At 48.9% G+C, this 27,757-nt stretch overlaps 8 protein-coding genes across 8 annotated transcripts; 3 read left to right on the top strand and 5 right to left on the bottom strand.

Moving 5' to 3' along the window:
- Positions 1 to 383: 383 nt before the first annotated feature.
- STEHIDRAFT_107963 (uncharacterized protein) lies at positions 384 to 1,789 on the bottom strand (the record flags this gene model as incomplete). The annotated part of the gene is made up of 5 exons (XM_007300074.1): positions 384 to 493; positions 578 to 825; positions 908 to 1,086; positions 1,149 to 1,256; positions 1,334 to 1,789. The coding sequence occupies 5 exons, from the start codon at positions 1,787 to 1,789 to the stop codon at positions 384 to 386; spliced, it is 1,101 nt and encodes a 366-aa protein (XP_007300136.1).
- Positions 1,790 to 2,925: 1,136 nt separating this feature from the next.
- Positions 2,926 to 4,793, bottom strand: STEHIDRAFT_153048 (uncharacterized protein; the record flags this gene model as incomplete). Its single annotated transcript, XM_007300073.1, has 14 exons — positions 2,926 to 3,106; positions 3,189 to 3,200; positions 3,294 to 3,371; positions 3,436 to 3,603; positions 3,661 to 3,688; positions 3,744 to 3,779; positions 3,852 to 3,961; positions 4,155 to 4,185; positions 4,268 to 4,310; positions 4,370 to 4,389; positions 4,443 to 4,476; positions 4,536 to 4,598; positions 4,659 to 4,671; positions 4,741 to 4,793. The coding sequence occupies 14 exons, from the start codon at positions 4,791 to 4,793 to the stop codon at positions 2,926 to 2,928; spliced, it is 870 nt and encodes a 289-aa protein (XP_007300135.1).
- Positions 4,794 to 6,676: 1,883 nt separating this feature from the next.
- STEHIDRAFT_49765 (MFS general substrate transporter) lies at positions 6,677 to 8,967 on the top strand (the record flags this gene model as incomplete). Its single annotated transcript, XM_007299311.1, has 11 exons — positions 6,677 to 6,821; positions 6,973 to 7,099; positions 7,164 to 7,276; positions 7,342 to 7,401; positions 7,483 to 7,670; positions 7,768 to 8,004; positions 8,069 to 8,088; positions 8,161 to 8,218; positions 8,271 to 8,400; positions 8,489 to 8,650; positions 8,708 to 8,967. The coding sequence occupies 11 exons, from the start codon at positions 6,677 to 6,679 to the stop codon at positions 8,965 to 8,967; spliced, it is 1,500 nt and encodes a 499-aa protein (XP_007299373.1).
- A 3,337-nt stretch (positions 8,968 to 12,304) lies between these two features.
- STEHIDRAFT_49603 (uncharacterized protein) lies at positions 12,305 to 13,315 on the bottom strand (the record flags this gene model as incomplete). Its single annotated transcript, XM_007299300.1, has 3 exons — positions 12,305 to 12,963; positions 13,020 to 13,129; positions 13,203 to 13,315. The coding sequence occupies 3 exons, from the start codon at positions 13,313 to 13,315 to the stop codon at positions 12,305 to 12,307; spliced, it is 882 nt and encodes a 293-aa protein (XP_007299362.1).
- Positions 13,316 to 14,347: 1,032 nt separating this feature from the next.
- Positions 14,348 to 16,297, bottom strand: STEHIDRAFT_128299 (MFS general substrate transporter; the record flags this gene model as incomplete). Its single annotated transcript, XM_007300072.1, has 10 exons — positions 14,348 to 14,607; positions 14,678 to 14,839; positions 14,977 to 15,106; positions 15,159 to 15,216; positions 15,293 to 15,312; positions 15,388 to 15,624; positions 15,687 to 15,874; positions 15,946 to 16,005; positions 16,060 to 16,172; positions 16,257 to 16,297. 10 exons carry the CDS (start codon positions 16,295 to 16,297, stop codon positions 14,348 to 14,350), a joined length of 1,269 nt encoding a protein of 422 aa, XP_007300134.1.
- Positions 16,298 to 18,113: 1,816 nt separating this feature from the next.
- STEHIDRAFT_128298 (FAD/NAD-P-binding domain-containing protein) lies at positions 18,114 to 20,305 on the top strand (the record flags this gene model as incomplete). The annotated part of the gene is made up of 11 exons (XM_007300071.1): positions 18,114 to 18,134; positions 18,193 to 18,259; positions 18,370 to 18,412; positions 18,467 to 18,563; positions 18,630 to 18,672; positions 18,742 to 18,788; positions 18,836 to 19,169; positions 19,225 to 19,512; positions 19,571 to 19,724; positions 19,777 to 19,889; positions 19,941 to 20,305. 11 exons carry the CDS (start codon positions 18,114 to 18,116, stop codon positions 20,303 to 20,305), a joined length of 1,572 nt encoding a protein of 523 aa, XP_007300133.1.
- Positions 20,306 to 20,770: 465 nt separating this feature from the next.
- STEHIDRAFT_49472 (MFS general substrate transporter) lies at positions 20,771 to 23,284 on the bottom strand (the record flags this gene model as incomplete). Its single annotated transcript, XM_007299289.1, has 12 exons — positions 20,771 to 21,244; positions 21,303 to 21,383; positions 21,448 to 21,582; positions 21,645 to 21,783; positions 21,906 to 21,956; positions 22,011 to 22,051; positions 22,118 to 22,286; positions 22,341 to 22,449; positions 22,502 to 22,581; positions 22,640 to 22,745; positions 22,799 to 23,030; positions 23,084 to 23,284. The coding sequence occupies 12 exons, from the start codon at positions 23,282 to 23,284 to the stop codon at positions 20,771 to 20,773; spliced, it is 1,818 nt and encodes a 605-aa protein (XP_007299351.1).
- A 1,150-nt stretch (positions 23,285 to 24,434) lies between these two features.
- STEHIDRAFT_153042 (acetyl-CoA synthetase-like protein) lies at positions 24,435 to 26,581 on the top strand (the record flags this gene model as incomplete). Its single annotated transcript, XM_007300070.1, has 9 exons — positions 24,435 to 24,619; positions 24,688 to 25,151; positions 25,217 to 25,485; positions 25,554 to 25,578; positions 25,636 to 25,908; positions 25,960 to 26,017; positions 26,094 to 26,349; positions 26,443 to 26,459; positions 26,515 to 26,581. The coding sequence occupies 9 exons, from the start codon at positions 24,435 to 24,437 to the stop codon at positions 26,579 to 26,581; spliced, it is 1,614 nt and encodes a 537-aa protein (XP_007300132.1).
- Between the last annotated feature and the right edge of the window lie 1,176 nt (positions 26,582 to 27,757).

Here is a 27,757-nt window from a genome sequence, read left to right as displayed (position 1 = left end):
GAACAGTGACCTCCGTGCTAACAAAGACAGAGATGAAGCCGAGACAGGAAACAGACTAACTAGGACGTCCAGTAGATCTGCAGCACATTGCTGTGATCCGTGTTGTCCCAATTGCGCCGAGCCAGGACTGACACACAAAATTCTGCCACCTCTCTGAAGCGCACAATGATGAAAATGTCAGATAATATTTGGTCTTATGTCCGTGAGCTACTATACATGTGCCCCTACAGCATCCCAATCCAAGACGCTGACCCGAAAGATCAGAGAACTGTCCTCATCCCAGGAGAAGTACGAAATGACGAATGGCCACGAACCCTCAAACTCAGCACCACTGCATCGCAATAGAGCAGGACCAATGGAAAGTGATATAGATTGCAACCCCTTTAAACGCTAGTTGTGGTCGCAACAGGTGGCTCCACAGAAGCAGAAACTTTGCCAGTTGCTGCTGCAGTGGCACAAGCGCCTCCATCAACCCACACGCCCGCTGCACCTCCTAATAACACGACAACAGAGAGTCACATTAGCGCATTATCCATCACCAGCATTCCCCAACAGAAGCGATGCTATATCAACTTACCAGGAGTGTCATCCTCAGTCCACCACTGAGCCGTCCAAAGATGCCCGTTATACGAGACCTGTTCACCACCAGTATAAGCCACACTTGCGTCCCAAGCATCAACACCACTACAACCCGAGCTGCTAGTACCTGAAGTCGTGGGAGTCGCGCCGAAGGCGCCTGAGGAAGCCGTCACGGTCGATGCGGCGGTCAAAGTCGTGTAAGAGCCGGTGATGACCTGGTCGGCAGTGGTCGTCGCCGGCGGTGTGCTATGGCTGAATATGTTTCGTGTCAGTATCTACTTCGTATAACTGGCAGTCAGGGTAAATGGGACACGGTGAAAACACGTACAGAACACTGGTCCAATCGTCGCTGATGGCACACGTTTCGCCGAAGAGAGTAGCGTTTGCGTAGAGATCGAGGCTTTTGATGTAGGCAAATTGGTTTTCCATGCAAGTAGAAACATAGGGCGATGGGAGGGCACCATGGTACTGCCAGTAGACTTCAAGTACGGAGACTTGTGCAAAGTCCTGTATATACACGAAAATCAGGCTCGAAAGAAGGAAAACGATGAATTTGGCGAGATGCACACCTCAACGTAGTTCGTTTGGGCATAGGTATCCGGAACGCACGAGTCAGTGTCAACTGCGTCAACCCACTCTTGGGAAGCAGAATGACCGTGATCGGAGGCATGAGTAGACTGTGAGAGCGACAGAATTAAGCATCATGATGAGCCAACGGCGCCAGTCAAAAAGACCCCACGATATCAGAACGTACCTCGTGTATCCAGGTCCGCTGCGAACACACTCCGAAGTAGTGAATATCTCCGCCCAGCGTGTACGCATGGGCAGTAGTATCCGGCATGATCATTACCGTCCCAACATTCCTCCTCAGCCCTATCGGTACCCTGGCGAGATGGTCCATGGCCTCTTCCAGACCGATGTCCGCGTTCGTGCATCTGCAGAGCGTCCAGGTCGACCCACAGTCTCCCAACGTCACGTCGAAGGCTTGCATGGTCGTTTCACATTCCTGCCCAGAGCCAGTGTATTGAGCGCAAATAGAGGGAACGGTGCTGAGAGTGGTATAGGAGCGCGATGGTCCTGGAATATCCAAGAGGTCGAAGGTACTGTAGCCGGACGTCTGAGGTGTGTTGGAAAGTGTACGAGCCTCAAGCTTGGCCACATGGGCATACGCCTGGCTGGCAAATAATGCGAGCAGCAGAGAAGCGAACATGATATAAGAATAGGATAGAGCGATGTGGAAAGCCCAGTGCTGAGTGGTGCTTCTACAGGTATATATAATGCGCATGCGGCGTCTGATTGAGCGCGCGCATATGCACCACAGTCAGTAAAGTCGCATGCGATAGCACTGTATATTGTGCGACAGTGATGGTAACCTGCGGATGTGTTGTATGTACCTATCGGTGCTCGAAATTGAAGCTGTGGTGCATACTACTTTTGAGAGCGATGGACAGCACACGACTGGTCGAGGGCCCTCTATACCCAGAACAGACCGGTCAACATGGTCCGTTTCGATGAGGGGTGTGCGTATATTCTTCACGAGACTAGCTTGGCATCAATATCACAGCACATTTCACGAGATCAAACAGCAGGAGATTGCGCTCGTGCACATGTATACGTGGAATGAAGGTCGCGGGATCTTGTAACACAAAATGCAAACAAAATGTTAGGAGCACCCGGTCATTTGCTTGCTGAGACGAACTTGAAAGGGGAATGCTCACATCATACTATAGCTCTGGCAATCTCAAGAGGTGGAATGACTTTCCAGGATCTCCCCGCGCTATGGAGAAATGAAGAAGGGACGCATCATAGCCCTGTGTCGAGGTGTGCCACACGCTCCGGCAGCGACCGTGAGGCTGGGGATGAAACTCCGAAGGCTCCCGAATTCAACACGAGCAAACAAACGCTTTGGAGGCGCTCGTGACTTTGACCCACCAACAGCTTGCCGCATTAACCATCAACAATGTTCGGACAGCGGGCAGCTACCGCAGATCCTTGATCATGATATTTACATCGGTCTATGAGACTACTGTAAGTGACAGACACGCGGCGCGAAAATCAAATCATGAGCTCCTTCAATCAACCTTCAACCGCTGACTCGGAAGCCTTTCGCCCGCCCTCAGTACTGAGTAGCCCACTCGCACGAGAGACACAAGGAAGGAAGGAAACAAGAGGAGGAAGGAAGAAAGGAAGATTTATACATCAGCATTGTGCACGAACTCGGGTCTCTGTACACAGTTCCATACCAAAAACATAATGCATAGACATACACACAATAGAGAAGAATCATGAACAGCATGGCGTCTCCACTGACACGCACTCACTTATGCGTGCTTGGGACATCGGCCATCAGACGGATTCGGACCAGTCTGTGCTACGGGAGCCATTCGTCCCCCGAGGCGAAATCTGCTTGCGCCAACTCAAGTCTGACAGTGGGATTCCGTTCTCAGTGCGCTCGAAAACGTTCGTGGTACCCATGGCCTCGATACGGATGTTGAACGTGATACGGCTGATGAGCGTCGCGGAAAACCTGTGGTTCCAGCACGCCGACAGTGCAGTCAGATGATGGACAGTCCCAGCAATGCGAAGCTCATTCCGTGAGATGGACTCACGCAGATGTCGGTCTGTGAAGTGGAATATAAATCGCGTACATGTGCGAGAAATGAGATGACTCGCACAACAATGAAAGGCGAAGAGAGTACTAGATAGGAACTCACATGGCAGCGATAGCTCTCAGCCCCGTGGGCGCGTGGAGAATCATGACGGACCACATCAGGTTGAAAGAAAAGATCGCACTGGATAGAGGATAAAGGAAAAAGGTTGAGAATATCAGCGGTGTTAGAAGGAAAAGGGCCTCACAAGTAGTATACGGCGCCGTCTCTGATGAAACACTGCATTAGAGTATTGCGTCTGGGACCAACCACGGGGTAGGTCTTGTATAGATAGAGGGTGCGAGCCATTGTGAGGACGAAAATGAGCGTCTCGAATGCGAGATCGAAAAGTACAAATATAGGGGATAAGGACCCTCTGCAGGTAAAATTATTGTGAGGTTCGAGTCACAGGGTCAAATGTCGGCAGACGTACGCGCGCTTGGGAGGTAGGAAAACGCAGACTGAGAATATTGGGTATAAGTGACGAGATATAAGCAAGAGGACTGGGTTTATTACAGTGAAAAGCCTCGTTGTTGATTGGATCAGGGGCAGCTAGACATAGCGAGCGCATGGAGGTTCATATGCAAATTCTCTCAGTGTGGAAGGACCTGAATAGATACTTACCTCCACTACCTGGAAATGTCCATATCCAGAACCCCACGGCGGTTTGTATGGCAATGACTACGAGGAAGCCAGCCAATATCGCCCGATTTTGGTTGTAGAAGGCGTAGACACTAGGCGAAGATGAACACCAGGTAACAAGGCTTGAGGAAATTGTTCTTCTCACCGAATGAGAAGCATGCAGTCACACAACAAGGCGATTGGAATACTAATTCCCAATGGAAGAAAGTAGCTCCATCTGGCGCAACTAGTAGTGTTCGTGCGTAAGTTTTCATTCGATAAGGAGGATGGACTCATTTCGCTCACTGTTCGCCCGTCATGGTCGGGGAGAAGTAGCCTAAGTAATGAAGGCCACTGTCAACGAAACGGCTTGGCTCCGCGACTAATTAGAAACTAAAAACGACTTCAATCATACTTACCATAGGCGACGACGATCATAGCCAAAAGAGCATAATACCGAAGCTTCAAGGCGTTTCGTTAGGAACGTTCTGCAGGACATCAAAATACATAGAGACACTTACAAGAAGAAACATATACATGGCTTGAATAACTTGAGTGGATGTACGAGCAATTCAAGCTGTACTGACGACTCACGCAGGCCCTTCTTCCGTTTCCATACAGTTTGTACCTGTCCCAGCGGTTGTCAACTGAATCGAAATCGCCAGCAATTGCCAAACAAAGTCTTACCTCGTCAGGTAGTGTAGTGAGATGGTCCCACATCAGGACGGACAGTGCGGCTAAAAAGAAATACTTGTACCAAGTTTCAGTATACATGGCGACACAGCGAGGTATTCGAAAGAAGAAGGCTACCTTGTTCACAAGACTGGTAAAATTCCAGGCAGACGCATCGTAAGAATGACCACCATAGCACAGAAATCGAAGATTGACGTACATCTGTGACAAGTCCTTCTCCACCGCAAGCTCAGACGTGAGTTCGGTGACCATGACGAAGTAATAGAAAGCACGGGAGAACTATGCGCTAGTTCAAGGACTTGGACAAGCTGCAACAGAACGGTATTTCGGGAAGGTGGGTCAACCTCGGTAGGCGAGGCAAGTGTCCTTTTTGTAGACAATATCCATGACTATGCGTTCACGTACTCAACCAATCAAATCATCATAACTTCTCGAGTGCATCAGCTCCTCCTATGATCGAAGGCAAACCAAGGCTGTTATCCGTAGAGGCTCCAGAATTACCTGTAAGTGGGACGTGCTTTGATAAAGTCTGCGTGGCTTGTCCTTCTTATGACGGTCCGCTGTTCGAAATGGGTCTATTCTCCCTAAAATAACATATTTTGATGACATCAATCTGTCGCAAACATATCAATATGTGTTGAGTGAAAATTATAGCCAGAATATCTCTCGATGCAGCTCGGGAGGATCATCCAGCTGTCCGCGATCTAACGGCTCGAGGGCTCAAGCGCTCAAGGCAGACAGGTTCAGACAGGTGCCAATACGAGTGAGGTCATGGGGAGAACGGCCATACCTAAACCCAGCCCGTATACCCCGTGCCGTAAAGTTTGTTGTGAGGGGTCCTGAGAATAGCCAAGTCCAATGCGGTGCAAGACCACATTCGAACAGTCTACTACCGCTATTTGTCTGCATAATCAGATGGGAAGCAGGGTTCCTGAATGGTGTTTAGTAGCGGTGTCCGTCACTGTCAGACTCCCGATTTGGCAAGGTATATGTGATCCCCTCGGGACTCAGGCTTCAAGAACGCAGGCAGCGGCACAAGACACAGGTGCTAGCACTGAACAAGCGCATCCTCAACCAATTGCCTCTTCTCGAAGGTATACCACACCACTGAGTACTGAGTGCTCCCAGTCCTGACCATTACCGCCGCAGGCATAAGACGGGGCAGCCCACACTCCTGAAGGATTGACACCCGATTCATACATGACTTTTTCGTGCATGTAAACATGCGGTGGCTTTCAAGATCCATTGAGGGAGATTCCCTGCTGGGCCACGAAAGGTCACGACACAGTTCGCACTGAGAAGTGGAAGTTGGCCAATCATTTACATACTCGATGAATACATACCTAGAGGTACTAGCGCTAGCAATGTATGCAAACGGCATTGATTTTGTGAAAAACAACGTTCTCAATGGCACGCAGTTGGCACAAAGCACTCGGTACAATCCAAAGATGATACACCCTCGATAGTAGTAGAGAGTAGCAGAATGCTCATACCTGTATCGTTGTGATTCCGCATTCGAATTCGAGTAGATCGCGTCTGTTGAGGCATGTAGACTGCCTGTAAGAGATGGAGTTGTTGGTTTAAGGATCGGGGACGCGGAGACAACCGGGTCCGTTTCTGGCCCCGACCGAACACGCTATCTCTGACCCTTCGAGTCTTCTAACCTGGTTTGAACAGTTCTCGATGCAATACTCCAACAATACTCTTTGCTCTGCGGCGATTTAGCGATGATCAACCTGTGTCGACCAACCGTCCATGCTTCACGGTTGCATAGAACGGGGATCTCGTGTTGACTTTATGACAGTTTTCCGAATCATTTATCAGGCATGCTCTACAAGGCATTGGAGACTCTGTTTGAGGTTAAGCGTGTGGCCCGGCGTTCAGTAAGGCGGTATTGATACTCGATGTCTCTGTCAACTGTCCGAGGGGATGATCGATGATCACAGAGAGGAGGAGCATTTCCATTTCGTAGCCCCTTCAGACTTGCATGCTCTTACCGCCGATCTGTCGTCCATGAGACTCGTCGGAGTCTCTACTGAATGTCTGCTCCTTGATTATCCCTTCCTTGTTCCCAGCACTAAAGACCTAAATATCTTTCTGGACTCTACCTCTCCGGATCTCGCCCTTCGTACACGATGCTAAACTCGGTCGAAAGTCAACATAACGACAAGGACAGTGGCCTCAAAATCCATAGCCTGTCCTCCACCGATCTTCGTACCATTGAGCGCTCGGCGACATGGAAGATTGATCTTTTTATTGTCCCCCTCGTCGGCATGTACTGTGCGTGCTATCATCCCGCTTGTCATCACATACGCTTATACCTGAATGACTAGATCTTTTGTCTTTCTTGGTAAGCTTAGTCTCCTGCTTCGTATCCATGTCAATCTCATTGGTTCATTGATTAGGACCGTTCGTAAGTGTCACTGTTCAGTCCTTGTTTATTTGTTAGCATCTGACTACTATCGGCATAGAAATATCGGAAATGCACGTATCGCTGGTCTCGAAAAGGATCTCAAGATGACAGACCACCAGTTCTCTACCGCTCTCACTGTTACATAGTAAGCTGATAATCACCGAGTCTTGCTTGTATCCTATAGGATGGTATTAAATGCCCTGTTTTAGCGTTCCGTATATCATCATGGAACTACCGATGAACCTTCTCATGAAACGGATCGGGGCGAACATAACCCTCCCATTGATGGTGACGCTCTGGGGCATGGTTACTGCCTGTCAAGGTAATAGTGTTATTCATCATATTCACTCGTTCAGTGAACTAAGCCATAATACTTACATTCACCAGGAGCTGTCAAGACCTATGGAGGACTTCTGGCATGCCGCTTCTTTCTCGGAGCTCTTGAAGGTATTTTATAACAAATTTCGGACATTCAAAACGTCTCGTGCATCGGATGCCTGACCCCACTCATATCATTTCATTGTGAAGGCGGGTTGTTCCCTGGAATCGTGTTGTACTTGTCGTCATTTTACAAGAGACATGATATGCAACTTCGTTTTTCTTGCATGTTCTCTGTGACCTCACTTGCAGGCGCATTCTCCGGATTGTTAGCTGCGGCCATACAGAATATGCATGGTCTGAGGGGTCTTCATGGCTGGGCGTGGATCTTCATATTGGTGAGAGACTTTGTTCCTGGTTGTCCTTGCAATGACTTGGATGCTATCGCACTTACCTGGCGCCACAAAACACTGACGGGACTCCGTTGTTTTGCAGGAGGGAGTATTCACGGCATGCTTTGGCCTTGCTACTTTCTTCATCATTCCAGCCACGCCGGCGCACATGCCTTTCCTCTCATCTTCAGAAAAGGAAGTCTATCTCCAGAGTCTCGCCGATGATTGGAGTGGCGACTCTGAGATCGAGGTGTTCCGCTGGTCCGAGGTGACAAGTATATTCACGGACGCTCCCCATATATTGCTGGGTTGCGTGCCGTTGTTTTTCAGCGGTGTAACGGTACGTCCGCATGGCTATACCATAGATACGATAATGATACTAATCACTTGATATTGTTTCATAGTTATTTGGTCTGGCGAACTTGTAAGTCTTCTCTTTACTTTATCGCCGACTCTGCTGCATTCAGATGCTGATCGCGATACAACGAACCTGCAGTACTCCGACCATCGTCAACGCTCTTGGATTTAGCCCTACGCACAGCCAGCTCTTGACAGTACGTTATGACTCCCACCCTACATGATACCATACTGAGTGGTACCTGATAGGTCCCTCCCTACGCATGCTCTTTCTTCATCAGCATTCTTTGCTCTTACCTATCCGACAAGTACAGGCAAAGAGGACTGATGGCAGTGTTCGTCAGTCTGGTTGCCTCTGCAGGATACGCTATCTTCCTCGGTGCGTTGATATCTCACCTATCGTTTCTGTTATCCACACCCCCTCCACCCCACAATACCGGCTGACCGTTGGCGGAAAACGCTTTTAGGGACGTCAAATAAACACGCGAATTACGGAGCCCTATTCCTTCAGATCATCGGTGTTTACTCCATCGCGCCCTGTCTCGGCACCTGGCAGTCCAACAATGCTCAGCCGCATTATAGACGGGCGACGGCCGTCGCGCTTTCTTTCATTTGTACCAATCTCGGAGGTTAGTTGATGTCATCGTCGTCCGCTCCAACGCTGAACTTGATCACTGCTCACTTAGGTATCGTATCTACCTGGATATTCATCGGTCCACCACGCTTCCACATCGCTTCGTCCATCAACCTATCCTTTTCACTCGGAATCGTGGTCTCCTGCTTCCTACTCGTTTTGTATCTGCATAGGCTGAATCACCGAAAACATGTGGAGGTTGAGAGATTGCTTAGGGAGGAGGGACCCGGCATGGATGGGGGAGCATGGAACTCGGAGAGTGAGAGGAAGAAGCTGGGGGACAGACACCCGAGGTTCGAGTATACGTTGTAGTTTGATTCATGGAATGGTGGGACCAGGTATCGGAATCCGTTTTACAGAAGTTAGAACATAGGAACGTTGGGGTAGTTATCGCCTTAGAGACTGTGATCGCGGCTAGTTACTACTATAAGAACTTTTATAGATAATCTTGTTTTCATGTCTTGTGGTATTGAACCAGGTTACCGCCGAAAGTGTACTGACTATAATGAAGATGGGTGCCAAGGTGTGGCGCCTTCAGTCGTGTAATCGCCACCCGGGTACCTCCGAACGGGGTTTGAATTGGTGGTGATGCCAGCCACTTGAAAGCACTCTTCCTGCGCCGCTGTCCGTGCAGGACGGGCATCCATCGCTGGACTCTATTCTCCGATTGTGATCCCACTTGAAGCTCCACTCGACCGCTACCTGATGTGGGTAATGATTCATCGATTACCGGATCCAACAACGAAGTTTCCTCGGACTACAGAACTTTGCCCAAAGAATGCCAGCCCATGCACAACTACTTATAGCCTTGTTCAGAGTTTTTTTCGTGCACCTCGCCAAGATAGCTCTTCTCTGGTGTAAGGATGGTGATAGACGGCTTATTCGTGTGAGGCGGTGTCGCTCCCTAGAGCAACGGCGTTTCGGTCAAAAGGAAGAGCCGCTAACAAACCTCGTTCAGAGCCCACCCTAAGAAGGTGAGCATCAAAAACACTTCTGCACTGCAAGGCCTTTCGCGACCTTACAGGGCAGAAGATTCCTTTTGATAGCCCAACCCACACAAACCCCAGCACATCTCTGACCTTGTGCTTTCTGATGCTGACCGCTCGACCGGCGTTTGTGACTCCATTACATTCCTCCTCCTTTGCGTATACTCTATTTCATTCTTGCCGCCAGTCGACTCCGTGATTTTTCATCTACACAGCCTCTTCGTAGCACTCTACGCACATATCAGAGTCGAAACGGCGCGTGTTTTCCTTTTCCTGATGCTTCATGGGACCGAGCTATACTGACATCCACACCGAAGGCTCAAGATCATGAAAACCATACTTAGGACATTGAGCCAAAACATCGGTGATCCTCAACGGTGACTACTCTTTCCAAACGCGTTCAGGACCCTGTGATTCCACATCGCCCACAGGGGTGACCGGTTTTCAGATCCGAGGGTGGACGTTCCATTGGTAGTGTCAAAGCCTGGACGTGATGGGCAGTCATCACTATTCATAACATTCACCTATGATGCAACTGTTCAAATACTTGTACCATCGCCCCCCGAACATCTTCATATATTTCACTTGGTACAACAGTCTTTGGAACGGGGTCAGATCATACGCCGCATCAAATTTTCAGTGCCGATGGCCCAGGCGAATCTTGAAGATGTCTCTCCATCCGTTCAGCAAGACCTTTCGCAGATGCATGTATTATTCGATTTAGTTCCAGTAACAAAGCAAATTGAGCAAGAGCTGACTGTGATATTTATAGTCTAGTCGCGAAGGTGTGTTGGCACTGTTCTAGATGCTGTCCGAAAGCTGACCTGCATGGTCAACAGTATTTCTTTTTAGCAGCCCTTGCTATACTAGCATGGGACCATATTCTGACGTTTCCTGACGAGGTATAGCAACAACACTATATCAAAGCGATTGAGAACGATACTGAGTTGAGGGACACCTTAGATACAGACGACATGGAAGCAAAAGAAGACAGTTCGTGAGTCTCTGCGGCATGCAAAACAATTTTCTGACTGACCATCTGACCATACTGGCGTAGCGGTGTACCTCTTTCTCTTCGTAGGTTTCTCAGATGTATGCAATGGCCATCCACGGAATTCTGACATGCTCTGGTTAGACACGGTATTACGCTCTTCTCGCGATGACCGTCGTCACTTATGGTATGATTCTCTTATGGCCAACTGCATTGACCTTGAGCCAGTGATTAAGCGAACTCATAGGTTACTTTTCGCCCGCACTAACCACAAAACTGTCAGTCTATTTGCTAAGTGTACAAGCCTGTGGTACGAGAAGGTGACAGCGAATGTCTTAGATGTGAAAAATGGATATTCTTTCTTCCTCTGGGCATTGCGTTACCATTCACCTTCTTGTCAGACATAATTATGTCCCTTCGGTGAGATTTCCCAGAGGCAACTGGTCTTTATTGCAAGCTGATGATTCTGCAGGACGTATGCCTTATACAACCGTAACAAATTGGTCTTGGCTGGATTATTTGTACTCATGCTCGCGCAGACGGCTACTGGTTTGTGGATTTGGACATTGCCTGGAAGTGGATGTACGTGTACACCGGTACCGTGACTCATGCAGGAACATGTACTAACGATGAGTTGTCTTGCAGTCGCACCGGATCCAGTCAACAACTATGAGTTTCACTGTGAGTACTCCAGATCTCCGCAGAAGTAGACCTTGTTTCTTACCCTAGAGCACATAGCCTGTGTTCTTCTACCTCCGAAACGGGCGTATGTGTTTAGTACTTCTTGCTACATTAAGTACTACTGAGCCCTTCGCTATAGAGGTCCATTGGCCCCAATTTACGTCTTCTTCGAAGTCGGCTTCCAGTCACTCATTTTCATTATGACCATGGCCCGAACAGTATATATATACGAGCGCTCTCCTTCCTCACTTCCTAGGCGAGGAAGTCTCGTGGAATGCTTCATCAGAGACGGCGCACTGTACTATTTGTAAGTCATACATTTGACAGTGGGTTTTGGGAGAACATCAAAACGCTGATGAAAGGGTCTTGCTTACGCTAGTGCCATTTTTTCCTTCAATCTGGTATGGGGTGTGATGATCCTCCACGCACCTACCGGCTTACGAGCTGTCGCAGCAGTGTAAGTGCCCGTTTATGTCCAAAAAACCTTGGTTCCTGGAGATGGTAATTACTGACTTGGAATCGACACGGCATGAATAGCCCAGCCTGCACGTAAGTACCACAACTCCGAGCCAGAGTGTTCTACGTGGAAGATATGGCTAACGGCACTCAACCTTGACCTGACTATTAGTTTTGCGGTGATTCTTATTAGCAGAATCTCACTCAACATCCGCCTTGAGACTATGGGTGGACCAAATGTCTTCGAGCAAACGCAGAATGGGATACCACTGGTGGATTTTAGTGCAGATAACAGCCTTAGCCGCTCTGACCATGGGCGCCATCCTATTGAGAATACTTCATGGATGTCTCCTTAGATGTGTAGGTAGACGGTGAATACATATTTAGGATGATGTGCGCATTATGTACTTTACGAACAGCATCTTGCGTGGATCTCAGTGGGCTCAGCGAGCTCAGCGCCTCACCTACACCAAATTTATTCTGTAATGATGAAAAATGAATCGGTATAGATTATCGAGCGAGAACCTGCACTATTTCAAGAAGACATCGCCTTCTGGCCATACACGGCAACAAATTCTATTTGAGCGCCCTCGAACTCATCCCACTCCTTCCGCGTAGCCTCGATGAGTTCATCAAATTCTGCTTCTGATGCCACTATCCCAAAACCTCCCGCTGCAAGAACCGGCGTCTTCATCGCAGCAAACACACCCAAAAAATTCTTGGCTATATCGCGTCCTTGAGGTCCTCCCAATCGACCAAGTGGCGCCGTTCTCTTATCCACTGTGACTTTCACAAACCCTCCCTCTTCGACAAGCCTCGGCAACTCATCGATGACGTCGAACAGCATTTGACGGGAGGCGACGACCTTCCTAATCAGTTCCTCTAGACGTATGGTGACAGCCCCGGCTTTCCACTTCCCAGCTTCGAGGAGCTGCACCCATCCGCCTGGTCTCAGAACTCTATACATCTCCTTCATAGCTTTTGACCATTCTGAACCCTTCAGAGCGACAACGAGAAGTCGCTGGTGGACATAGTCAAAGTGGTCTGACCAGGCCGCTGGGAGGTTCGTCACGGAGTTGATTGAGAATGAAATATTGGATGGTCTAGAGGAGGGAAACATGCGAGTGTCGATGTCGATTCCATGCAGAACTGCCGAAGATGAGATGGTGCGGGCGAGTTCGCAGATCCAAACAGCTAATAAATAATATAGTTTGTGTCAGAAGTTTTAGAAACATAGAGCAAAGACATACCCGCGCCTGTACCCGAGTCAAGAACGAACAGGGCATCGTCGAGGTTGACGGGCGCAATCACAATCTTGCCATCGAAGGCTGTCTTCAAAATGTTATGTTGAAGCAGTAACCTAAAGAGGAGGAAATAATCAAAATCTGTACCAAGGCACAAAGTAGCAGAATAGTGTGTGTGGTGTCACTCACCGCTCTCCTTCCTGACTGTCCACAGGCAGGATATATTCTGCGCCCGGAAAGGCGTGGAATATCCGTTGCTCTTCGTGATGGATGGGTGTAACAGTTGTTCTGGTCGGGAACATGCTTCCTCTAGCTTATATTGGTGTATGGAATAGTGAATGCGACAGGTCGCAACTTCGAGAAAGATTGGGGGAGGCTAGTAGTCGAAGAGCAAGTTAAATATAATTCTGATGAGGCACCCTGTCAGCGGCTCGCTTTGGACGACGATGAGGGTCAGAAGCATCTATGTAAGGACATCAACAAATAAAAAAAGACTGGGGTGCATTTTATAGATAGTAATCTTGTGCATGAAAGCGGAATGTACGATATCTAACCTTCCTGCACCCAAAACGAGTACCTAGACTGCCACGACCCGTGGTCTTGTGATTGTACGGTGTCTCACTGTGTGCCGAGACTATCCAAACGCGTTGTAAGGTAGACCAGTGGCTCAAACAAGCTTGCCTTGACTGTCACCCACATTGGTCATGAATTCTGGACTGCGAGTCACTTACTACACTGCAGCTAAACACGGCCTGACAGATGCCAATGGCTCCCATACAGCATTCCACTTGGCGGTCACATCGGATGATGCAGTTTTCAGGTATTTGGGAAATGATGGCTCGAGCTCCGAGTCCGAGGGGTAGAATCTGGTAGAATCCATCATCGCAGCATTTGATACCATCGGAGCCTGGATGCACGGAAATAAATTCACAGAAATGGACAAGATCCTACCTAAGTATGAAAGGTCACTTTTGGTGGACTCTTCGAAGAGCGCAAGGCTAGATAAAGACAATGACCTTTAGTGCAATCGGAGGAGGCTCAGCCACTTCCCGGTGCAACCCGGACACAGACTAGCTCGGAGGAACCTGGTGTGGCGACGCCACTGACTAAACTCAATGACATCAGGCTTGAAGCAAATGGCTCATATTATCCCGCAGAATGTAAAGGAAACAGAAACAAGCATGAAGAACCAGGCAGTGACAAAATACAGAAGTGAACGTAAATATCCGTGCAGCATGCTAGCATTGTTCAACAATTTCCCGACGTCCGAAAGGCCCTGCGAGTATTTACGCCAGGACAACTCCCGGACATCCTCTCAATCTGGATAGACCACACTACAGCGTGTACTCAAATCGTGGGTGTCTATCGCCCAGCCTCCTCTTTTCACTCTCCGAATCCCATTCTCCCTCGTCAACCCCAGGACCTTTCTCCCGGAGCAACCTTTCCACCTCCGACTTCTTCTTGAGGTTCTGTCTCCGGAGATACATCACTATAATCAAGCAGGAGAGCGCAGAGCCAAGTGAAAACGATAGATTGATAGATGATGCGACGTGGAAGCGAGGTGAATCGATGAAGATCCAGGTAGAGACGATGCCTGTATATCCACGTGATGTACAAAGATGAGAAAATTGAACGTCTCAAAGACGACGATGAAATGTACTTGCCTCCAAGGTTGGTACTAACAAACGCGAGAGCGACAGCTGTCGCCCGCCGGTAATGTGGCTGCGCATTGTTCGATATCCAGGTACTAAGACACGGAGCAATAGCATAAACTCCAACAATCTGAAGGAACAAAGCCCCGTAATTTGCGTGCTTGTTTGGTGTTCCTAGGTAATTTACAACACACAATCAGCCAACAAACATAACGCCATGAATTCAGAGAAAAACTTGAAGAGCGAATAGGAAAGAGTTGCGGGAAGGAAGTAATTGTGATATCAAGCAAACTGACAGGCCATGTACCCACCGATGAAGATAGCATAGCCTGCGGAAGCAATGAGACTGAGGGAGACCGCCATGGGTCCTCTTTTCCTGTACCTATCGGAGAGGTACGAGCCAAGGATGCTGATGACGAATGAACATGCGTATGGAGGAACCTATATTGTATGAGTACAATGCGCGTAGATAGAAGATTTAACGCTATCTTACTGTAAGAAGTTGGCTGTGTGTTGCAGAGAATCCGAGAGCATTGACAATTGTTGGCGTGCTTCATGTTTAGTGCATAATTGTCAGCCTTTGGCAACATGCAATGTGATAAGAAAAGGGAGACTCAATTCTCTCACAAGTTCGCAAGACCGAATAGCTGTGTCAGAAAAGCAGCACATTGAGCAAGACTTCAGCACTGTATCATGAATGGGTGAAATACGGAGAAGCATACCGTGACACCACTAAAGAACAACGGCATGCATCCCAGCAATATATGCGGGGCGTTCGTAAATATACTCGCCACCTCAGACCAACGGAACGGCTCGACCTCAGAGTCTCCACTCCAATCGTCGGCAAGGCTTTGCACATAAACTTCCCTCTCAATTGAGGAGAGGAATGGCATGTCTGCCGGTGTGGCGGGGATGATAAAAAAGCTTAGAAGACCAAAACACGCCGTAAATACTCCCTCCTTTCAGAAGAAAATTTGGTCATCAGAGGTCTGAATGTACTTGCAGAGGTCATGAATCTTACCAGCACAAATATCCATGCCCATCCCCGAAGTCCTCTCAGACCGTCCATGTTCTGAATCGCCGCAGCCAGCAATCCGGAGAATGCACCTGCGAGTGAAGTGACCGAGAACATGCAAGAAAACCGAAGTTGCATCTCGTGCCGCTTGTAGAATGACGAGAGGTACAAGACGATACCGGGAAATAGCCCGCCTGTGTAAACACAATATTGAGTGGATTTACGATATGGTAAGATGGCGCTCTGGAGTGACTACAAGACCCACCTTCGAGAGCACCAAGGAAGAAGCGACACGCCAAAAGCCCGCCATATGTCTTTACAGCACCTGACAAAGAGTATTATCTCTTTGACCGAGTGGTATGAGAGGCCAAAAATATACCTTGACACGCAGTCACCATACCCCAAAGCGTCACCATCAGCGGGAGGGTTATGTTGGCCCCGACCCGCTTCATGAGGAGATTCATCGGTAACTCCATTACAATATACGGAACGCTGGAGAAAGAAAACATCATGATTAGTGATACAAAATCCACAGGTGTAATGATGAGAAAATGCCAAATATTACTGTCGACCTACTAGGTGACGGTGAGAGCGGTAGAATATTGGTGGTCTGTCATCTTGAGATCCTTTTCGAGGCCTGCGATGCGCGCATTTCCGATGTTTCTGCGGAAATTGGAGTCAAGCATGCAGGTATCGACGAATATGAGTTCTCAACTCACGAACGGTCCTACTTGGTCAAGACACACCACCATGCGAAAGTGGCGATCAGCATTGGAAATGGAACCTGAAGAACAAGTCGTACCAGAAAAGACAATAGGTCTGCGCATTATGGTTAGGTATGGGCACCAAGTGAGGACGGTGTAACAAGTGACACGTACAATACATCCCGACAAGTGGAATAACCAGCAGGTCTATCTTCCAGGTCGCCGCGCGCTCGATAGAACGAGTATCAATGGAGTGTTGCTCCTGGTCCTTCAAGCCGCTGTCGTCGTCACTCTTGTGGGAGTCCAATGAGCTTCGCATCTTGCAGGGACCAGCAGGCTCGACCTGATCAAAAATTGATGAAAGTTGGGTCTATGGCAAACACAGAGAGGCGGATGAAGTGTGTAATGGGTCATGTAACTCACCTTGATAGACTATCGAGCATCCATCCCATGTCTCACGCAGAATCGGCGTCTACGGAAGGGCGGAGAGCATGCGGCCCAAGAGAAGATCGTAAAACAGGAACACCCTCATCCCGTTTGCGATCTCCTCGGAAAGCCGATCGAGGCTCTACGGCTGTTATCAGCGCTTGAGCACTTGGGGCAAACTTGGAGCTTTCGAGACTACAGCGCTCGCGACTTGTATGGCCCAGTGAAGGAATCTGGCTGGTCGAATAGCGGATTAACATTCGGTGTTTAGAGATAAACTGGATTTATTTCCAGCTCTGCGCCATGTAAATACTAGCAAGTATAAGCTAATACTTCCATAGACCTCATACCTAGTCGGATGGATTAAGGAGCAATAGGATTTGAAGAGGATCCTGTCGGGCATTGCCGGTTCTGAATCGAACGAGAGCGCGGTTTAATCGGAACCAAATTTGAATCTCCCCTCTGACCTGTGTTTGGTTTTGGTTCAAGTCACCGTGACACAAGTCGCCATGCTCATCAAGGGTACCTGTCTCCTGAATCAGCATCCCATTTTTGGCCGCACCGCATGTATTTTAGATCCAACGAGAGGACATATGATACGCGACCATGACATGACAGTCGTGTACTCGGGGCGTCTCCTGGTGTCTCACAGGTAGTCGTATGTCGTCAATCATCACTGATAGTTTCAATGGCAGCGTGGAATTTCTGGTACCTGAGGCTCTACTGTTCCGGAGGTGGGCAACCCTCACCCATCGCATTCTAGAGTCTGCAGCGAGTCGTCACTAGAGCTCATGATTCGGCTCTGTTGAGCTGTGCGCGCATTTCATAGACAAAACAGGGGTAGATGGGCCTTGTCTGGTGGCCAAGGCTGAGGTTTTTCTTGTTCATTGCTGAAGACGGTACATTTCGGAAGACCGGCAGTGCGACGGCTTCCAAATCAATCTGTCTCTGGTCTCAGGCTGTCAATTATTAGCACAGCCTCTTGTACGGTATACGGCGCTCTTCCTCGAGAGAATAGCGATGCCCTAACGGCAAGTACTGATTCCAGTCTCGCTCGAAGGGAGATTGAACATGCATGGTGAGAAGCCCTCTCGGAAATATCCACCCAGTTCATCACCCAGGTTTGTTGCGAGCATATCAGTGAATGATCTCGTGATATACGAGTCCATTATGAGATGGGACTCTCTTCCCATTCTCAGCCACGGTATATTGGTATACTAAGGTAGGTCGCCACAGCTACTTGACCGAGACTGTGAGGCTACCCTCTTAGCATTCTCTGCGTTCAAGTTGCTCGTTAACAAATATGGACACCCCTCCCTCCCTAGTAAGAATATACGACATTATCTCTGGTATGGAACTACTCTGACTTTCCGTATCCCCAGCGAACGCAGATCCTAGTCGTGGGCGGTGGCCCTGCTGGATCATATTCTGCCACGTTACTGGCCCGAGGTGAGCATATACAAAATATTTTACTGAAACCGTGTCGCTCAATCATATGGGCCCATTTTGTACCCCGAATAAACTTACCTTACCTTACCTTACCTTATGCCAATTCTCAGATGGATTCGAGGTCACAGTCATTGAACGCGATATCTTTCCAAGGTGCGAAATTCGTCCATCCAGACTCCACCTCAAACTGATCAGCTAGAGTACTAGATATCATATCGGAGAGAGCTTACTGCCATCCGTCAGGCAATTCCTTCATCTCATCGATGCTGAACAATTGGTCGAGTCTTGCGGATTCGTACCCAAGGTATACATATATTTTGCGCTTTTGACTGCTAATGCGCACTCAACCCAACGACGCATAAAACTTCAGCCCGGCGCGGCTGTTAAATTGAATCAGTATAGTCGCGAGGGATGTAAGATATTTTTATGTATAGCACCGCCTGTCTTACCACCGTGATTTACTTCGGCATACTTTTAGTCAGACACGGACTTCACCGCGTTAGATCCAAATAACAAGGCGTGGAACGTAGTAAGCTATATCCATTCTTCTGAATATCTCTTACTCAAGTCGTATAGGTACGATCCGAGTTCGACGACGTCTTGCTCCAGCATGCCGCTAAAAGCGGCGTTCGTGTCCATCAAGGGACAAAAATCCTCAGTATCAATTTCGATGATCAAAGACCCGTCAGTGTTGACTGGGAAACGAAGAGTGGTATTACGGGAACACTCGGCTTTGACTGGCTCGTTGACGCGTCTGGACGCGCGGGACTCATGTCGACCCGATACCTTCACAATCGGAAGATCAACGAAAGCTTGAAGAATATTGCGTGTTGGGCTTACTGGTCTGGTGGGAAGGTATACGCCCGAGGAACTAGCCGTCATAATTCCCCTTGGTTCGAGGCTTTGTCCGGTAAGCTAGAGCACTTGTACGCAACTCTTCAATATGTATCTGATAGTATTCCCAGATGAGACCGGATGGTCGTGGTACATTCCTCTACACAACGGGACGGTCTCAGTCGGATTCGTCATGTCCACCATTTCCAGTGCCCACAAGCGAGCGAATGCTACAGGCAAGGAACACACAGGGAGCAACCTTCGAAACCATTATTTGGAGCAGCTAAAGTTTACACCTGGCCTCGCGAATCTCCTCTCGGATGCACGTATCTGTAGCGAGATCAAGTCAGCTAGCGACTATAGTTACTCGGCTTCTGCATATTCGGGAGACCACTTCAGGTTGGCTGGAGACGCGGGAGGTGTTTATACTCGAATCGAACAAGTCTAGACTGTGCATCTGACCTCTTCGTATTATAGCGTTCATCGATCCTTTCTTCTCTTCTGGTGTTCATCTCGCCTTTACAGGCGCTCTCTCGGCCGCGTGTACTATAGCGGCATCCATTCGCCAGCACTGTACTGAGCAAGAGGCTCAGACTTTCCATGATCTTAAAATTGGAACGGCATACACAAGGTACGCTTCCTTGGCATTTGTTCATGTACGGGTATTCATGCCGTTTATGTAGGTTCCTTATCGTCGTTCTAAGCGCGTACAAACAAGTCAACCAGCAGCATGCTCCGGTCCTTCACGATCTAGACGAGGATAATTTCGATCGCGCCTTCGATCTCCTTCGCCCAGGTAAATACTCGTCGAATATCTATCCAAACCATGAGGGCTCATCCGCCGTAGTATTGCAAGGAGCCGCCGATGTCGGTAAAGAACTGACGGAGAACGAACTAGAGATGGCTATCGAGTTCTGCTCCAGTCTCTTCGCCCCGACGACTCTCGAGATGCACCAAGAGGTCATGGCGCGCCTAGACGGCGAGCTGACGAGGAGCGATGCACCTATCCTGCTCAAGGATGAGATCTTCCAGCGTGTCGGTAAGGAGGATGAAGAAGCCCTTCACGTACTTGGCGAGATAAATGCTCGCAAGCAGATACACACGATGTACGATGTGGCATACCAATTTGGTCACGAGGCGTGGGCGGGACTTGTGCCCACCTGTATTCGAGGGGCTTTGGGTCTTGCTCGGGTGGGTTGTCGTGCCGAGTAGCTAGTTGGAAGAGGCACATGCGGACGAAACATGATGTATTGATGGGTTGAGGGACCTCGAGAAGTAACCGCGGCACACCTGTGGTTTTTTTCCCATCGCTACTCGTCTGTCACTGATCAGCACTTCAGCTGTCACCATAGGTTATTTGTGCGAGTCGTCTCTCGCGTTGCATGCGCGACTGAATGATGAATAATTGACAGATACCTGATCTGCCATAATGCAGAGTGATTCAAGGGAGCATCGCTGGCCGCGCTGGCCACTGGGTCTCATGAGGGAGAGAGCATATTATCTGAGTAGAACCGGCTACATGTTCCCGTTTCTATAATCCATCAGAATGACGGAGGCTTCGGGCATGCATTGATGTAGCAAACAAGATCTCTGCGCAAATAGTACATAAAAAGCTAAAGACTTACAGAAACTTCAACGGAAGAAGATACACCGGTCTAGTATCAGGTCATGGTCCATTTACCAACACTGATAACAGAACCGAAGAGCCGGAGACGGCGGCTCAATCCTCACACTTTCTCTTCTGCCTCGGGTTCGATCTGTTACATGTGCATTTATTGAGTTTCGAAACGATGAGCCCGACCCGAAGTGTCGGAACGAAGAGCGACTCACGTTATTCTTCGCAGTTTTATCTTTCGTCTGTTGCATATCCCATTTCTTATCGGTCTTGGTATGCAACGGCAGATCCTTCGTCCCGAAGAACGTCAGAAACCCGACGCCAGCGAGAGCTGCCATGACGATCCAGACGGTACGCATGCTCTCCAGGAACGCCTGTCGGACTTCACCTTTGGTAGGCTCGGACATGGATGAAATCGTTGATATGATCTTGTAAACGAGACTGGTCCGGGAGGAATACGACGAAGTGACGCTCTCAGGCAATCTGCGGCGCAAGTCGTTTTGTAGTATGGTACCAGCGATCGCGATTCCCCATGCCTGGCACAATGGTCTGGTTTTAAGTCTGGGTGCATACGAACAGTAAGGGGAGACGTACTTGGGAAAAGGTTCGACAAAAGGCCAGAAGGGAGACCGCCGCCGCATTATTCGCGACAGGGATGGGTGCAAGGACCAGGTACTGAGCGAGAGAATAGTGGTTAGTTCCGAAGTGCGTAGGGTAAAATGAAATAACAAAAACACACCGTAGTAGAGTACAACCACCCGAGGCCGACACCCAAAATGAGCTCATACACAATTATGATCCCGATGTTCGTCCTGACCTGGAGCGAGATCAGTAGGCCCATACCGAGAACAGCGAAGCTCCATCCTATAGAATTCTGGTTTATTTGTTAAATTAGTCGCGCTATGAGGTGTGTTCTGAATGAACGAATGCACTCACCACGACGCGATAGCGTCCAGTCTTTGCAACTAAAAGTCCCTGCACGATCGCAGAGATGGACATTGTTCCCGATATGGGAAAGAAATCGAGACCGGACATGATAGGGCTCGCGACGCGCACAGATTGGAACCACGTTGGCCTAAAGGAATGTCCACGGAGTTAGATTCGGCTGCTGCAAGGTGCCGAGCAAGATTGCAGCGTACAGATAGTCTGAACATCAAATGTCAGCCAGTTCGAAGACGGCAAATATGGTGTTTTTACTTACAGCCTGCACTAATAATGACGACACCATGCAAAAAGGTGGCTATAAATCTGGAAGATGGGTGTGAGGATTGAATAGAACAGACAGATCGGAGTAGAGCATACCCTATGAGACTTGTGCGATTCGTAACCACTACTTTGGGGATCTGCATACAACCAATAGCCCCCTGTAAGTCTTGAAGGAGGTTCCAATTTTTAGCCAGGTAGCTTACCGTCGGGTTTGCACACCATTTGAGTTCGTACAGAATGGCCAAGATAAAGCCGACGACGCCGACTATGAGTGGCACAAGGACTTGAGGGGACGACCAGGAGTATTGGACTCCTGCCCAAGCGAGTGCAATGAGACAGGAGGCAGTTGACGATACGATGAGGAAATTTCCACTATTTTTGGTCAGTACCGCACTCGATGTGATCGCAGTGGTGAATCGCGCTCACATCCAATCAATCTTCGAGAACTTGAGCCAAAACTTCTCTCGAGGCGTCGGCAGATCGAGCGCCAGAGCTACAATCACGAACGCGACCGCACACAGGGGAAGATTTATGTCTACAAAATCATCATTCAGCGCGAAGTTCAATGATGGAACTTGAAAACTGACAGAAAATCCACCGCCATGTGACCTTCTCAGCAAGACTTCCGGCGATGAAAGGTCCTGCAAGAGACCCAAAAGTCCATATGCTGAGACGATACCAATCAGAACAGGGTGAACCAGCCAACATTAGACACTGCGGCTTACAGCCCGATGATACCGTTGAAAATACCGCGGTCGCGTAAGGGAATCAAGTCTGACACAACAATTTGTGTCAATGACTGGATTCCACCACCGCCAACACCTTGTATAGCTGCATGTGGTGTTCAGCAACAAACTCACAGAAAGAGAACAGGGACGACACACCTCTCCCACCAATCAAAACGGACATGGAAGGAGCAGCAGCAGAGACGGCGGAGCCGACAGCAAAAACGGTCAATGCCACCAGAAGCACCGGTCTTCTTCCAAAAACTTGGGCCAGGTTCCCATTGAAGGGCAGGCATGCGGCGCAAGCGAGTGAGTAGGCTGATCCAACCCACGTAAAATCCGACCCGTTGAGATCATCCACAATTGTAGGTGCAGCTGTGGCGACGCCACCCTAAGAGTCCATTGGTATGGACAGCACCGATACATCACACGAATGGAACTCACTAGATCAAGAGAGGACAAAAGCATAGAGCAGCAAAGAGCGACGAACACAAACCAAAATCGCAGACCGCGAACAGGCCGGGTTTCGGTGGGTTTGACGACGACAGACGCTTGCAAAGTCTCTTGGCTGACTTTCGAAGACGCAATATGTGTCTGCGAGATCTGTAATTCTGACGAGTCAACCGGTGCTGAAATCGAAGACATAACGAGAGGCACTACAGCAGTTAGCCTCAGTCTAGCGGGCAAATTGAAGACGACAAGACAGGGTGAAGGGGACAAAGAGAAAGGCTCGAGCAACCACAGAGCTGGCTGGTGAGCGGGTCAGGGATAACAAAAGCTCGCGACCAGAACACACGCTCGGCAGAGGAAGAAACCCTAGTACCTTTCTAAGCGCTAATCAGAACTAGATCGTTGAAACTTGGAGGATCCTCAGGCTGTCTCTTGCCCGCCGTCTCCGTTGAGTACATGTGGAGCAGTCAGGCATTCTTGGAAGCTGGGAGTCTTGACTGAGGTGGCATTGCAGAGTCGCGAGGAAACGAAATGATAGTTGAGCATCAACGAGGAATGTTAAGGGGATGTTACTGACAGAAAGGAAGAAGCAAGCACGAATAGGGCGCGAGGTGCGTCCCGGGAAGGAAATAAAACTCCCTAAAATAGAAGTACTCTCAGGCAGGTTTACCGAGTGCTTGGATCGGTCAACAAGCCGCATTCGCTCCCTTTGACCTCTTCTTGAGCCATCGCTTCTCTACGGTTGATGACCGCCTTTCAAATCACTACTCACGAGTCGCTGCCGCTGCGGGCGCTGAGGACGCTGCTTTTGTTGGAATGATCATGAACGTTATTGTGTACCGGAGGTTCAATACAATCACTCACCGGTGACAGTTTTCACTATCATCATGATGTATCCAGACTTCGTGAGTAGTACTTACTGCATCTACATGGCCCGGATGGACGGTCGAGATTTGAGAAGAAACACAGAAGTCTGGATTCGGCTGGCTTTCACCCCGGTCATCGCGGAATGTACTCAATCCGCGGACCTGATCCTGATGCTCCCATTTCGTTCAAAAAAGGTGCGCTCTCTCCCTCTTATCCCGGTTCTTAACGCCACGATGGTACCACATTATCTCCCTTTAGTATGCTTCTCAAAGGAATATCACTGCAGTCGATGCGTGTTTCGCGCGCTCCTCGGTTCCTCAACGCAACATGTCCGACTTGGATAGAAGTACCGCTATGTATCCCTGGGTGCAAGTTGTTTCCTGGTCGCTTCGTTCGCTCCATTGATCCACGTTCTTCCAGTACCTCTCTTTCTCCACTCCAGAAAATCGATACAATGACTCACTTTATGCATAAAATTATGGACGTCTTGGCGCAAAATCCCCAAGTACCTGTCTTTAAACGCTTCATTGGCTCAGACGAGGGTATTTCGTGGACAACAGTTACCTGGGATGACTATAAGGACGACCTTATCCGGGCGGCTTCGGTTTGCCGCCAAGTCCTCGCGGATGAAGGTATCAAGAACGGCGATGTCGTTGGGTTGTGGTTTGTACTAGCATCGTTCCATTCTGAGAACTCCCATCGCTCTAACATACCATGTATCTATTTCTTAGGCTCACCGGGCATAAATATAGCGACTTCGTCTATATTTACGCCATATCAGCGGCCGGCTTCGTTCCCCAGGTCTTCAGCTCGAGGTATCTTGCACAAGGCATCGCTGTTATCGGTGATTTGCTCAAAGCATGCAACGGGAAGGCACTACTGGTTGATGCAGAATATATCGATCATACCGCAGGCTTCAGTCTTCCTACTCGCACACTTCCTGGTCTTTCCTCCGGGTCGAAATTGCCCGCAGATGTTCCAACACTTCCTGAAGTCCAGAACGACGATATTGCGATGATATTCCATACGAGCGGAACCACAGGTGGCAAACCAAAGCCTATCCCAGAAACGCATCGTTGGATCAAGAATCAATGTGACGTCCACTGGCGCACAGTTGGGGTATGGCAAGGGAAGTTTGATGGCCAGGACGTGATCAACACCCTTGGAAATTTTGCCCACGTAGGGACGGCTATGAGTGAGTGTTTTTTTTGTGTCGTATAACGTCGTTTCTGTAGCACCATGTTTACTTGGTTACGGCAGTGATAAACTACCTAGCACCTAAGCACGGCTGTGCGATTCAGACCCCTAGGGCGAACTTCAGTGCGGAGGAGTTACTCGCGATGATCGAGCATGGAGGTGTCAACCGTCTGCAGTTATACGCACCCTGGTTCTCAAACCTCATCAGCATCGCACGTAGAGACCCTCGAGTCTTGAACGGTCTTCGTGGCATGCGACATATTGCTTATACCGGTACAGCGCTCAATCCTGAGGACGAAGCTTGGATTCGAACCAACGACATTCCAGCGACCGTAAGTCCACCCTCTTTATGACTGCACTGTGAGCATGCCGATGATCAATCTAAATTGATTTCATACAGAACATGTATGCATCCACCGAAGCTGGTAAGATCTGTTTCTCCTACCAAGTTTTTGAGTAATCTTACTAATCCCCCTCCCCAGCTCCTTGTCTCATAGCCAACCTTTCCGATCGTCCAAGGCGTCATTTGCTGCGCGTTATTTCTGATGTACAAGCCCAATTCATTCCCACATCGAGCGTGAATGATAGCGGAACGAGAGAAGAATCGCGGCAGGGCGATGCTGGGAGAAAACTCTTCGATCTCTTTTTCAGCGACACAGCTCCAAATTGCCCTCATCCAAGAGTCCGTAATAGAGCAGACGGATTCGTCACCGGTGATTTGTTCGAAGAAGTCGAGCCTGGTTATTATGTATTCCGTATGCCTATGTATTTTCAATTTTCTGAAGGTGAACTGATACACCATATAGGTGGTAGGAATGACGACTGGATCCAGACGGGTCGCGCTCTTACTTTCTGTGATACCAAGTACGTAGCGATCATATTTTCCTCCACTGTAATCTCTCGTTGCGTTTTATTGAATGATTTACACTTACTCGGTCAGGTCTATCGAGGACAATGTTTTCGTTACCTGCGCGGATGTCGTACACAACTGTACGGTCGTCGGGAACTACAAACCTTTCCCCGTGCTCTTCGTTGAACCTGTCAACGAGACTGTCACAGAGGACGACATTGACGCATTGAAGAAGACTATCATCAATCTTACCGCCCCATACAATGCACGTCTGTTCGTTGATGAGCGCATACAAGACCCGTCTCATATTGTTGTCGTTCCGAGAGAGTCGTTGAGCAGGACTGGGGTACGTACTCTTGAACCTTCTTCTACCTCCGTCTTCCCGCGTCTCCCATAACTCCACCGTTGGCCTTTTCGCTAACAATTATTGATAATTCAGGAGAAAGGCAACGTTAGGTAAAGTTCAAATAGTCAACTGCAGATCACAGTATCATCTGACCTTATACCACAGGCGCAAGATAGTCGAGCAAGACTTCAAAGACGTATTGGACAATATTTACACGGCAGCTCGGGGGTGAAATCGGGGGATCTAGATTCCCACTTGGTAAATTGGATAGATACATTCGTTGTCTGCACTATTTGTTACCTCGTGTTGATTACCAAGAATATGTCACAATACGAGTCGATTCAAAACGTACTAACGCTCGGCTTTGAGAACTCGAGGACCACAGCCTGCAGACACCCTGATTGGACACTGCAAGGCCATTCCAAGGCTCTCGTTCTCCGAGGAGTTCAACTTAGCGAGGGCAGACACAACCAAACGTAGCTGAGATACCTCTGTCGTTCCCCTTAGGCTGGGCATCAGGCCGGTCTGTAACTTGTTGAAACTGGTCCAAATATCCTCGAATATGTAGCCCAAATGCAGCCGGCCCACACAATTTGTCAGGATCTTACGTAACTTTGGTTCGACCAAACACGGCGCTGTCTCTCGCCGGTTGTTTCTTCACTTATCACTCCAGCATTCTTGCAGACGCCTCGGTCTTTTTCTCCCAATGCAATGCCCTTTGTTTCATTACCTCGCTGTACCGCGGTACCCACAAAGCGCCGCGGCGTTATGCACTGAAACTCTATCATGACTGGGGACATAGCCACAGACTTCACAGACATGATATCTCTCAGTGAACGATCCTTCAAGCGTGGCTCGAGCAGCAGAGTCGGTCTCAGGAGATACAATCAGTGACAGTCTTTGGGAAATATCAGCGTCTACAGTACGCAGGACTGCAGCGTAATTCTCAGGCGACTTATTTTTGTCGACCCGCAATGATGTTCGTCAAGTGACAAGGACCTCGCTTTGACAGATGACCACCCGCTCTCTCCAGAGAGAAGATCTCTCTATGGTCATAGCGGCCATTTCTCCCATGCAGGAAGAAGGTGCGGCGATATTCTGATAAAAATAAACCTCTCCATATCACGGTTTCCATCACAGAGGGGCGAGCGCGGTGATCTTTACACTGACAGGTAAGCGACTTGCCTCAGATCATGGGAGACCAGATGGACCTAGATGCCCGAGAGTATCAAACCTTATGCCTTACCTCCGCTCTGGAGAGGACAACGTACGCTTACTCACACCTGGACGGTTACAATCCAGGAATTTTGACGCCTCTTCAAGTCAAGACCAGTTTAGTGGTGGCGATTCACAAACACATATAGCTTGTGAAAGGTAGATCAATGTGGCCCGGTGTCTCCAGTTGACG

Source organism: Stereum hirsutum (assembly GCF_000264905.1).
Source record: "Stereum hirsutum FP-91666 SS1 unplaced genomic scaffold STEHIscaffold_2, whole genome shotgun sequence".
NCBI classification, from domain to species: Eukaryota; Fungi; Basidiomycota; class Agaricomycetes; order Russulales; family Stereaceae; genus Stereum; species Stereum hirsutum.
This window is presented reverse-complemented; position numbering and strand designations above follow the sequence as displayed.